Below are 12682 nucleotides of genomic sequence, written 5' to 3'. Positions count from 1 at the left end.
CGTTACATTAAATGTGGACACAGCGTTGGAGGAGTGTTTTGAAGCCAAAAAAACTGGACTACCCTGATCATCCGTGTTGCGCGGCACGTAGAGTTCAGGTAACTAACTTCCGGTTTAGCGCACGGCTAACTTGAATGGGGATAAAATAAATTAATCATGCGGCTCTTCTAGACTTTCCAGATTTCATTGGAACGTATGGCTCCAGTTATGACTCATAAAACGCTTCTTTCACAATGTAAGCTTATGGGAAAAAGTCTTTTTGGGCCGCAGTGCATCACGTGACGATGTAATCACACAGTTTGGCCGCTACGACAACTGGCTTCAAAGCCCGCTGCTCTTCCTGGGGGCTTGCGAAAGGATAAGGACATGTTGCAGATGTTGATTGGCGCTTACAGTAGCCAATGGTGCTCCCAGAAAACGACCCTCAGAAACACTCTGCTCAGGCAGCGTCCTTCACGTCACACAGCCATGGCACCGTCATAAAATTTTAAGGGGAGGTTTAGTGGAAGCCAAATCAGTATACACCCTTGAGTGCAGAATGAGTCATCAATTATTTTATCATTTTTCTTTTATTGTTTTCCAGGAAGTTACATTAAGAACACTGACAAAATGACCTTTTTGCTACGGTGGCCCTGGAATTAGCGTATAGGTGAGATATAGAGAAAGACACGTGTAAAAACACTTTAATCTGCTGTAAGCATTATTTTCCTACTAAAATAAGGGTTAAATAGCTCTATATTCCAACATTAATCAAAGTTATTGAGTGTTTTGTTTAGTCCCACAGAGGCCTCCTGTTCTGGTACCTACACGGCGATGGCAGAACAGGGGAAGCTACTAATTGCAGCACTCCTGGTGACGGCTCATATTACCAAACAGGTCAAGCGATGAACACATTTGAAGGAAAGAAAGAGGCAAAGAGAGCTGCCTCGAACAAGTGCAAGTGTGGTGACGTAGAGAGGAGGTAGGGGAATACAAGTTAGCTACAATAATGCTTACAGCAGCTTTAAACATCGATTCTGACTTCAGAAAGTCTCTGTTATAAAGTTGGGTAATAGAGTTTGAAAGTTTTGGGCATTAATCAGGCAGAGGGACTGACAAAAGCCAATATTAGGTTGCATTATGGGAATTGCAGGATCCAGTATTTTTTTTAAGCTTGAATGAAGGACTAATAGTATATCTACTCTGGATTTCACCTATAATTGAAGAACCCTTATAATTTCAATGTATGCACGAGTCATAAAGCAGTAAGCAGGCAGGTGGCTGAGGTGTTTGGTGATTAAAGAACATGAAGCTGTGAAACCTTAATGATTGTGATATGTTCAGTTGTTACTGTCAGAGTCACAAAATCACATCATATTGAAAAGAAACCAAAATTAATTGTTGAGGGCATTAGGGGTTCAGGAACTCACATTAAGAGGGGTATTGAGTCCAGGTGAGAGCACAGGTCAGGGTGTTGTTGGCGTTTTTAAGGGAAACGGGTCTTTTATAGGTTGTGAAGGAGTAGCAGGGACGGTGTAGTAACAGGGCATAGATAGAGATAGTGAATTGGTATTAGATAAGGATAGGGTGGGTGTGTGTATAGGTGGGTTTTAGACTGTAAGCTTTACTGTCTGATTCACACTCCTGAGCAGGAGGTGGCAGTAATGCACCATTAAGCTGGATGCCAACCGCCGAGAAACCAGAAGAAGAACGCTTGGAGAGTCAGGTAATGCAGGTGAACAGGCTGCAGGAGCCCCAATTTAAAGCAGGGGGCATAACCCCGTCAAGAATTTTTCCTCATTTTTACTTTTAGTTTGAAAGTTTTCAATTTATTCTTTCTTCAGTTTTTGAATTTATTTTGTTCCATCGATTTGGGCCGAGCTAATCAGCACTGTAAATATGCTACAGGCTTCCACTGCTTCAAAAGTAAAATACAAGAAACGGCTGAATAGTTAAAGAGCCTCATTGTTGCCTCCAGCCTCACAGTCACATTACAGGAATTTACCCACAAATGTAGTGTAACTAAATCCAGGCCCAGCAGAGGGGGCTCTGCACACACGAAACCCAGCCGGCACAAGCTCTGAAAGCAATCTGTCCCACACAGACTGAGAGCCAGTAAAACGCTGACTGTTTCCACTCTGTTAGGCTCGAATGAGCTCCTTAGTCATTTAATTGCTAATGAGATGAGTGAGTGACGGGTCAGGTTTGCAGAGGTTTAACCCCTGCAGACTGACCCTTCCCCCCGTTCCACAGAAGACTGGGTGGGTCAGTCGGCTGTCAGCCAGCTTGTGAAATGATAGGCTTGTGGATCTGCAGCACATTATTAAAGGCAGGGTAACATGTTTGGGAGCCACTGACTTGTTAGTTGCACAGGAATGCATCAACTTCTACATCAAAGTGCCTGTAGTTGATTTTGCACACCAGTATGGGCTTAAGTTACATATTATATGTGTGCATACAGGTATGTGGGCTGTATGCACGTTCCTGCAGCAGCAGGGATGCAGGTTATTATAGTGACCTGCGCTAAATGCCTTTGATAGAAAAGCCTTGGCCCTTCTGCAATCCTCTTAGTCCCTGGCTTAGATCCCTCTGTGTCCCCATGGAGGACATACGCCACGTCTTACTCATCTCATCCAGTCTATCATTCACATCTACGCCCTTAGACCTCCTTCCACCTCCACCCTGATGCCATGGGTGCAAACAGACAGGTGGTGGTGCGACGGGATAAGATGGAAGATTGCAAAGTACAGCACGATGGAGGGAGGAGGATGTAAAAGTGTCAGGAATAGCAGGACGAGCCTGATCTAAGGCCTTTGGACTGCAGAAATAAAGATATAATAAAGATAACAGATGAATGATTTAATAGATGCATTAGTGAATTCACAGTGTGGTGAAGGAGCAAAGGGATGAAGAAATGGGTGGAAAGTATGCAAATAAATCAACTACGTGTTTGAAATATATTATCCATCACTTAGGGCCAGCACATGCAGGTCTTTTTTGCTCACATTAAAGTTCACGTCATGCATTGTCAATCAACACTATATTAAAACTAACTGTTAGCTAATAAACAGCTAGTTTGAGAGTTTGAGTAGAGACCTGATGGCAGATTAGTAAAGGCTTCTCTTCCAGTGACCTGCTTTCCTGGGTAACTCATGGAGTGACGTGGAAATAAGCTCTTTTGGAGCTAAAGCCAATTTAACCCCAAAGATTAGGACAGATCTGTCTGGACAGGCCAAAGACACACAACCTTCCTCGGCCTCTCACACACAAGAGCCCTTTTCCATCCTGTAGATCCTGGGATGGAGGAGAGAGAGAGAGAGATAAGGAAGGAGAGGAACGAGGAGAAGAGATCTAAAGATGGGGGGGATGGGAAGCTCCGGTGACATTTTGATCCAATGTACCACACTGCTTTAAGGAGCTGATTTAAAGTTAATTTTGCAAGTGCATGACTTGTGCACACCGATGCTTACACAAAAACACACAAACATGAACTATGGGGTGCTGACATTGTCTTTATTTCAGTTATATGTGCAGCCCAAAGCTGTGTCGTTATTGATTTGTAAGACAATGAAATAACCATTTGTTTTCTTTAAAATAAAAAAGAAGCTCTTTTCAGGTTTCCCTTCAGTCCTACATGGCAGTGAGACAGTACTGAGCTGAAATTCAATCTCTTATTCTTGCACCTCGGCTACATCGCACAGCAAAAAGAAATAAATCATGAGGACCCACAAAAAGAAATATCATAACAAAGATGCCCACAAATTTGCATAAAGACTAAAATAAAACTACAGTCCCCTCCCAAAGTGTTTTAAACCAGGGTTTTAATTCACAATGAACACAAAGAAAACGTCTGCGAGTGCAGCACAGTTTACGTCAGATTGAGACAGCAGAGAAATGTAAAGTCATGACATGTTGGATTGGTATATAAGTGTAAATAATTAAAAAGTAGTTCAATACAGTAGATGGCAGTCGTGAGATTTGTAACTTTTTTTTTTGTTTGCTAACTTTGCTCAACTCTAAGTATTCGTAAACAAAAATCTCCCCCCTGAACCAAGAAAATAAACCTTTGGTATAAACTTCTGCATGTTCTTTTGTCGGTAATAGTTAAATTCATTAAAACTCTTTTAGAGCACTAGAAAATAAATTAGCATATTAAAGACTATTCAAGCTTTCAGTTAAAACAATACTGGAATCCAGAGTATAAAAGTTGGAGGTGAATTTTGGTTGATAAGTTAATGGATGCTGAGCAGTTTGTAGGCCCTTTTAAATATTTTGGTCCTACTACGGTCCAGAACACAGTTGGACAGACGAGCGCGGAGCCTACGTGGTCAGCATTTTGCTTTTGTTGATTCAAAAAAAAAAAAAAACTGTTATGGAAGACAACCAACACCCCTCACTTCCTCTCAAATCCAGAAACCCTTACAGACACATCCACAAACACACACACTGCTACTTTTCCACCTTTCCAAGTTGGTCACAAATCACATCCTTCTACATTACTTGCAGGGAGGATGAAGCCGGTCTGGTTTTGAACTTCTCTGTTTATCCCTTCCCTCCCCTCCCTCCTTCTCTGGACCTTTTAAAACAACTGTCCTCTCTCTGTTAATCGTCGAGCACGCCCTCTTCCTTCTTTACTCCCTTTTCGCTCTTCCTTTCTTTTGCCTCTTCCCGTTCTCCTCCACTTCCTCCGCTTTGCTGTGACCGTTGGTTACCGCGGAGGTGCCGTTGGCGACGGGCTTGCCTCCCTTGTGCGAGGAGGAAGGTTTGCCTCGGTACGCGTGGTAGTAGAAGTTGGCGAAGAGGATGATGAAGGTGACAGCGTAGCCGATCAGAGCCCACTGCATCCAGGCGGGGAATGGGCAGCCTGTGTAGAGGGAGTGGCCGGCGTGGCCGATGGTCACGTGGAACTGGATCTGGAAATGGTAACACAAAAAAAAAAATTAACCAAGGGGCAATATATTGATATTATATCATTATCGTGATATTAGACAATACATGATCTTAAGAGTTTGGATGACATTATATCATGATATGCCCAAGGCTGCATTACAGTAAAGGTCTTTAGCAGCTTAGTTATTATCACATTACTGATCATTAATGATCCAATGTGTTAAAGGCGACATATTATGCAGCAGCACTGTATTGCCCCTCTGTCTGAAACGCTCTATTCTAGCTCCTGTCTCTTTAAGGCCTCACCAGAATACTCAGTCTGCTCTGATTGGTCAGCTCACACATGCCTGACCCAAAACCGCCAACAACAACAGAGCAGCTGTACTAAATCAATTCTTAAGAGCCAAACTAGCTGTGAGGCATAAATTGTGTGACATGGTGATGCAGTGTGATGTCACAAAGTCACAGAATTGAAGTCCAAGAGCAGTGTTTTCTGTGGGAGACAAGCTTCTGTTGGCGCAGACTTTGGACTTTTAACTTTCAAGACCTTTAACATGTACAAGAACATAAATCAAAAACTTAAGAAAAAAAAAAAAAAGCATAATATGTCTCCTTTAATACTTTGTGAGTACCAATAGTCAACTCTACAAGACTGTCGCAATATCTATATTTGAGGTATTTGGCCAAAAATGTTGTGACATTTGATTTTACTGCCTAGTCCTAGCATATATTAAGTGCCCTTGGGGAAATTTTAACGTATTTAGAGATATAGAGATATATATTTTTGCGATATAGCCTACAAATATCACAATATTATTTTTAGGCCATATCGCCCCACAGCCTTAAACACAGTAAAAGCACGATTAATTGCCACATGTGTTGCATAAAATAACTTTTATGTAACTATGAAATGAACTATCATAGAAATAGATACAAATCTGTACAAATTGTCACATATGTTTAGTGCCTCTGAATAAAACATTGGTGTATTTTAATCAATTTTAACACTATGACAAAAGTTTATCTCATTTTTCTCTTTCTAGTGCTTCCAAACGATTGAATGAGTTAAACACAAAGTCATGACTCAACCAGTAAACAGTCAAATCAGTCTTTATAAAACTGTTATTTTAAGGAGGATATTTCACCAAATCCTGCTTAATTCTGTATACTTTGGTCTGTAAATACACAAGTCTGTAATTCTCTCTGAACGCACATGCACACAAAAACACAGCCCTAAAGTAATACCCACCATCTGGATAATGGTGAGGTATTTCTTCCACCAGAGGTACTTCTGCATCTGAGGTCCCAGGGCTGCCAGGCCGTAGTATCCGTACATGAGCACGTGGATGGAAGAGTTGATGGTTGCACCAAAAAATGCTGTGGAAAGATAAAAGGGCAATTTAGATGAGTATCATATGCGATGGTGGTCCTGTTATTCATAAACGGCTCGCATGCAACTCAGTGCTTGATGCGTCAGAAGTGAAAAGCACAAAGATAAATCTGATGAATTCAACAGCTGAATATCATTAAAAATCAAGATCTTTTCACTCACACTGTCCACCGGGGACCCATTTGATGCCAATCCACCAGAGGATGAACATGGTGCAGTGGTGGTAGACGTGGAGGAAGCTGACCTGGTTGAACTTCTTCCTCAGGATGAAAAAGACTGTATCCAGGAACTCCACGCCTTTGGAGATGTAGTACCACCAGAGAGCAGATGCTATCTGAAGACACAAAACAGGGTTGAGTGAATTAATGCAGCTCACTGCGGTGGATCTTAGACACTGACACCACTGTATGGGATAGCATCTTTGATAGATTACAGCTCCAGACTGTAAATTTAATCTGCATGCACACTTAAAACTCAGTACAGTCCCTCAAGGTCCTTGTTAATGAGCCCTTTACAGCCTCTACCTGATTCCAGTTATGCAGGACAGTTGAGTAAAGAAATATTCCCTATTTCTACTGCAGAGAGTAGTTTTTATTTATCGATATATCGAACAAAATACTGAAACACAAAACTAAATCAAGGTTAAAACACACAGTAAAGTCATGTCATATTGTAGGATCACCGTATAAGAAACAAACAACTGGCCACCAAGATGTAATCGGAAAATTGTGTATGATATACAGTACATTTCCCCTAATTGTAGTGCTGTTTCTAAGTGTAATTGGGAATAAATTATACATATATGACACCCCGCCTGGAATCAATATTTGAGCTGTACACACCAGACAGGATAGGATAACAATTGATTCCTCTGGAGAAATTTAATTATCATATATCATATATTCATGTACAGAGACTTGGAAACCAAATATATTGCAGATGTATTCCTTATTAGAAGTCCCATTTTCCCACATCTACTGGCCATAAATCACTCTGTGTGTGTGTGTGTTCTCCTCTTTAACTCTTCATTCCTACCAGCCTGACACACACACATGCACAGAGTACACATGGTCGCTCTCTAAGCCACGGTGGCGTGGCATCCTGCCATCATGAAAGAGCGAGGCTGGAAGGTGGAGACGGGGGTGGAGAGTCATGGTGGTGAGACCAATTACTCCCGCCTATCTGAGTGCAGGCCACACCCTGCACTGTCCTGAAATCACAAGTATCACAACTAACTCTGACCTCTCCCTGTTTCTTTCCTTCTTAAACCCAAACAAAGCTAAATGCAAGGGTTGCTACCTGTGTTAATCTGTGTACTGACACTGGAAGTGTGTAGCTGTGTTATGTGATATGGGTGTTGAAGGGAGCTTACCCTGACTTCGTTGACATCATTGGAGTACTTGACAGGTTGACAGAGGTAGCTGTACCCGGCTGCTCTAGAGCCTAGTAGGAGCTGATGAGAGGAATGAAACCAAACACAAGTCAGAAAGAGGCTGAGAGGAAAACAGTTGACATTTCCTGTCGTGATCCCTGTTGAAACACACTCTTTCTGCAAAGGAGGGTGCAGACAAGTTATTTCTTCTAAAATATCCAAGTTCCTTTTTAGGAAGCGATGTTTTGCCAACAAGTATTGAGTTTCCTCTAAAATCAGTGGATTATTAGAAACATCTGAGGGCTATTAGACATTTCAGGGACTGGAGATCATTACCATAGTAAAACCCATCTGCGCTGCGTATGCAGAAACTGCAGCATCTTATGTTTCATTGGGTGGATGTATCACAAAACATTTCAACATTATTTGCTGTAAAAGAAGTAATTAGATGCACGACCACTTATTAGTTGCTTCATTGAGATACTATGCAGACTAGACTTAGTGTTCAACCATTTAAATGGCATATTAAATTGGTACAACTGTGAGGTTTTCTGGTCTCTTTATATGAAGTGGCGAGGTTTGTCTCAGTGGGCAGCATCACTGGTGTCTCTACACCATCCTTATTGTATTTTCTTACAAAAAAAAAAACACCCAAAAAACACGTGCCTCATACAACATGCACAAGTATAATGAAACTTGCAAAATTTTTGGCAAAATGAAAACAAGTGATAGGTGCAAGTAAGCTCCTGTAATTAGAAGAACGTATTAGGACCTCATTTCATATTTGCCACATCATCATCCCTTTAACATCCTGACACAAAACAGGGCTTTATTCACGTTATCAGTCATGTGTACTGCTCTAACACACGAGCAAGACATAGTCTTTACCTCTTTGGCGATGTAGAAATTGAGGACCACCATGCTGAAGTTGTAGACTATGAGGGTCTTCCTGAGCGTATAGGGCTGGCGGTCCTGCATGTATCTTGGCCCCGCCCACAGGAAGAGCAGGTACAGGCAGCTGATGGCCAGAGTGGGGAGGGGAGATGACATCATGGGCCACTTCTCCACCCTCTTGTCTGGAGGAAAAAGGGTTAGTTTCAATGGAGGGAGAACATCAGGTATAGTGGTGAAGCAAGTCCACTGCTCTAGCATTGCACTGCTATAATACTGTTGGACTCATTATGGACAGTTTAAAAACAAATGATCAAAACTGACTGGACCAGTGGACTGCTTTTCAAAACCTGGTGCCTACATGTCCCAAACGCAGCTTATCCACTGAGTGACATCAGTGGAGGCAATTTATCAGATTACATGCAGCTCCTTCTGGAGCCACAAAAGGCTTTGTACCACTTCTTTCACATATGCAGTAGTACTCCCCAAGACCTGTAAGGACTCTTTAATGTGTAAAATTGGTGGAGTTACCCTTTAAAGAACAAGTTCAAGTAAAATCTAGTGCGCTTATAACACACTTTTGCGTTTTTTTTGTTTCAGTTGACATTATTAATTTACTTATCTGCATTATTGTAAAGATTCAGGGACAGTGCACATAATGTCACTACATGGGTAAAAACCAAGTCCTCAGTTTGACCGTGTTGTCTAAACTACATATTTGGAGGTGAAAACTGCACGTTCAAATGATTAGCTGTGGCTGCTTCCTGGTTCACCTTTGACCTAGTTACATCATTTTCCAAAGCAACAAATATTTATCATGATGACCATATGAAGCAGACTTTTGTTGACACCTCTGGAAAGATAACATGGCCAAACTGGGCACTTCCTTTCTTTCCTGTGCACTCCCCTATCTCTAAAACACAACTGGTGACTTACACTTATCATAACCCCCCAAGATTTACCTAATGATTTCTGTAAAGCTGGTAACAAACACAAATGATTTTTCCTATGATGTAGAAACAAGTGATTGTGAAGATCTTACCTGCTATAGTAAGGCTCCATTTGTAAAATTCTACAGTGTCATTCACAAAATGTGTTACAACCTCCATGGCTCTGCCTTTGGTCTCGATTATACTGTGGCAGAGAGGGACAGAGAGGGGGAGAGAGGGAGAGAAGGTTCAAGTCAGCGAGAGCCACCCAAATTAAATTACAGGCCATACGTATCATATGTATCCTATCAGTCTAACTAGTAGCATGAGGAGCTGGCTGACGCCATCATTTTAGATGTGTCAGCCTTTTAAACTACCGAAACACATCTCTGCCATGATTAGCCTGAATTTGTTGATGTGCACGTATTCATCAGGCCAAAGAGACGCTTTCCACCATCCTCTTCAACTGACTCCTCAGGGTGTAATATGTGAGAAGTGAGAGCCTTTTAGGCCGGGAGTTTGTATTCTACTGTGTCATATGAATTATTCAGCTTATTACAAATGCATGTGTGCAAGTTTATCCATTATACTCTTTTCAGCATTGCTGTATTCACCCTAAAAGACCATGTTAGGCCTCTATTCACTGTTTGAAATGGTATGGTAACATTATCCTCCTCGAGATGCTAATGCGCTTTCCATTGATTCATGTGATTGCTGGTCACAACAGTTTGATATAATTGTAGGAAATAGGATAGAGGATATTGAGCAATTCTCTTGTATCTTTTCCTGACAGTACTGATGATTATTCATCAGAAATCTCATTGTGGTACCAAAAGACATCCCTATAATACTGCAGCAATATCGATATTGAGGTATTTTGTCAAAAAATATGTTATTATTTGATTCTCTTGCCAGGTCCTAGCATTTATGAAGTGCTTTTTGAGGAGTTTTCAAAACATCTAGTACTGTACTTAAGTACAATTTTGAGGTAGTTCGATTTTCTTCTGCTTTATACTTCAGATCCGCCACATCTTGGAAGCAAATATTGTACGTTTCACTCCACTACTTGTATTTGATAACTTTAGTTACTTTGCAGGCTGCATCAGAGCTAAAGTAGTGCTTTTTAGAAATTAATTCATTTTATCAGCAATCAGATGATAATCAGAAAAACGCTCAATATCGGCTCCAATAATCGGTCGACCTATAGCTCACAGTATAAACATACATGCAAATACATGTGCAGTTTGCTTTTACTTGTATTTTTGATACTTAAGTACATTTAACATCAGCTATTTAAAGACTTTTACTCAAGTTTTAGTCATATAAGTGACTTTCACTGTTACCAAAGTAATATTTTAACATGATATCTTTACTTTTACTCAAAGTAGCATGACAGTACATCAAGACAGACAGACACGTGCACATCATTAACCTTAATTAAGCAGCATTACATAACAAACAGTTCTCATCCACCTGGCAGCAGGTGTCTCTATATTAATCTATAATTAATCCGATGTGTCACATCAGCTGCCCTTTAAATAATGAATTGCTCTGTATACAGTGACTGACAGCTGTCCCACTGACAGCACGGTGTCGGGAGTGTTTTTTGCAGGAATATCTGCACATGGGTGTGAGGCAGCACATGGCCTGCAGAATGGACGCCTGCAGGACCTCATCAGAGCCACTGAGGGGGTTTACTTTGGTGGCAGTGGGCCGCGGAGGGAAATGAGATAGAGAGGGTTAACCGGGTTTGTGCGCACACACAAAAAGGCAGGGGCGCATGTGTCAGCAGGTTTCGCTTGGACCGCTCAAGAGGCTTAAATTCAATTGATCAACGAGCTTAGATGTAGGCCCTAAGTACAAATGCCCAACGACCCACAAACCTGCGCGATGGTTATCTGCCTATATGCGCTATGGCACACTACAAAAAAAAAAAAAAAAAGCCCTGATCATGAAGAAAATGGGAGCATAAAAACACACACTGTCATTTGCAATAATAACACAACATTTAAAAAAAAAAAACCTTACAGATAGCTACATTTAAAATAGCACTTAATAGCACAATAAAACAATTTACACGTTTAATTTGAGCTGTGTGAGTCTCCCCATGGCTTAACAGGTGGGTGTCTGATAGGTGCTCAACACAGAATGAACGAGAACAAGATTAGCAAGAATGCTATATTTAAAAAAAACACACAAAAAAAACACACACATGAAAAGTGTCTCACACGACCCACGCAGATATAATTGACATGTCGTGGACAAAGGGCTGGGCTCTGTGGCACGCTGGCGTCTTAATTACGCCCTAAAATAAGACTGAAAGCCTTTTTTTTATATAAAATACGCTATAAAATACGTGTAGCATGCTCGAAGCTACATTACGACAGCACACAACGTTAAAAAAAACGATACTTACGTCCTCGATATTTAGGAGCGTGTAATGACATCCGGTGCAATTTGATGCCCAACTCCTCTCAGTCACCGCTCCGCTCCTCTTCTTCCTCCTCTTCCTCCTCTTCCTCTCCCTGCTAACGAGTTTCTACACCGCACCGGTTACGGTTCGACATTAAACAGCAATTTGGCAAGAAACTGGACAAGGCAAGTGAAAATCTATGACTAAGATAGGCCAATTATGCATTCAGTCCGCTCAGCCGCATCATCTTCTCGCAATCTCCTAGACACCGAGGGAAGCCAGGTGCCGCTGCGCATGCGCGGGGAATTCACACTCCCCGTGTGCGTCTCGCGTGCGAGGGTGGCGGGCAGCGGCAGACGTTGGCACGTAATGGCCGCCAGGTCGCCAGTGACAAGAGACTTTCTTCAGTTCATCCTCGGTATTTATTTATTTATTACTGCTGTTTAACTTACATAATTAATTAACCAACACACAGTTAGCTTATTAGCTGCCTAAATTCTACTTTTTGTGGAGAGTAACACGCACTTTATGCTTGTTTGTGTATGCTACAAAGCTAGCTAAACATATGCGTCCACATCCTCTGACATTAGTCTCATCTGCATCCTTTTTTTCTTTGGTTGCTATCTGGTGATAGATGTCATCCCCCTCTCGTCTCTTCTCGGTTTCTTCCACTAGATGGAGCTGTCAAGCTGTCTTCTTCAGCTCACCTGGCCTCCTGACACCGACAGGGCCTCAGGACAGGTTTGGTTTCTCTGAAGGAGGCCTGACTCGGTTGCAGTAAGTCAGTGGAGTTCCTGCTTTTGCTGTAGTCTGACCAA

The 12682-nt window shown here is 41.7% G+C and overlaps 1 protein-coding gene across 1 annotated transcript; it reads right to left on the bottom strand.

The window, feature by feature from the left end:
• Positions 1 to 3501: 3501 nt before the first annotated feature.
• elovl4b (ELOVL fatty acid elongase 4b) lies at positions 3502 to 12081 on the bottom strand. Its single transcript, XM_073493533.1, has 7 exons — positions 11868 to 12081; positions 9565 to 9656; positions 8520 to 8707; positions 7632 to 7712; positions 6422 to 6593; positions 6119 to 6246; positions 3502 to 4892 (listed from the first exon to the last, which is right to left on the bottom strand). Exons 2-7 carry the CDS (start codon positions 9629 to 9631, stop codon positions 4611 to 4613), a joined length of 918 nt encoding a protein of 305 aa, XP_073349634.1. The 5' UTR covers positions 9632 to 9656; positions 11868 to 12081; the 3' UTR covers positions 3502 to 4610.
• Positions 12082 to 12682: the final 601 nt, after the last annotated feature.

Source organism: Pagrus major, chromosome 22 (assembly GCF_040436345.1).
Source record: "Pagrus major chromosome 22, Pma_NU_1.0".
Lineage (NCBI taxonomy): Eukaryota > Metazoa > Chordata > Actinopteri > Spariformes > Sparidae > Pagrus > Pagrus major.
This window is presented reverse-complemented; position numbering and strand designations above follow the sequence as displayed.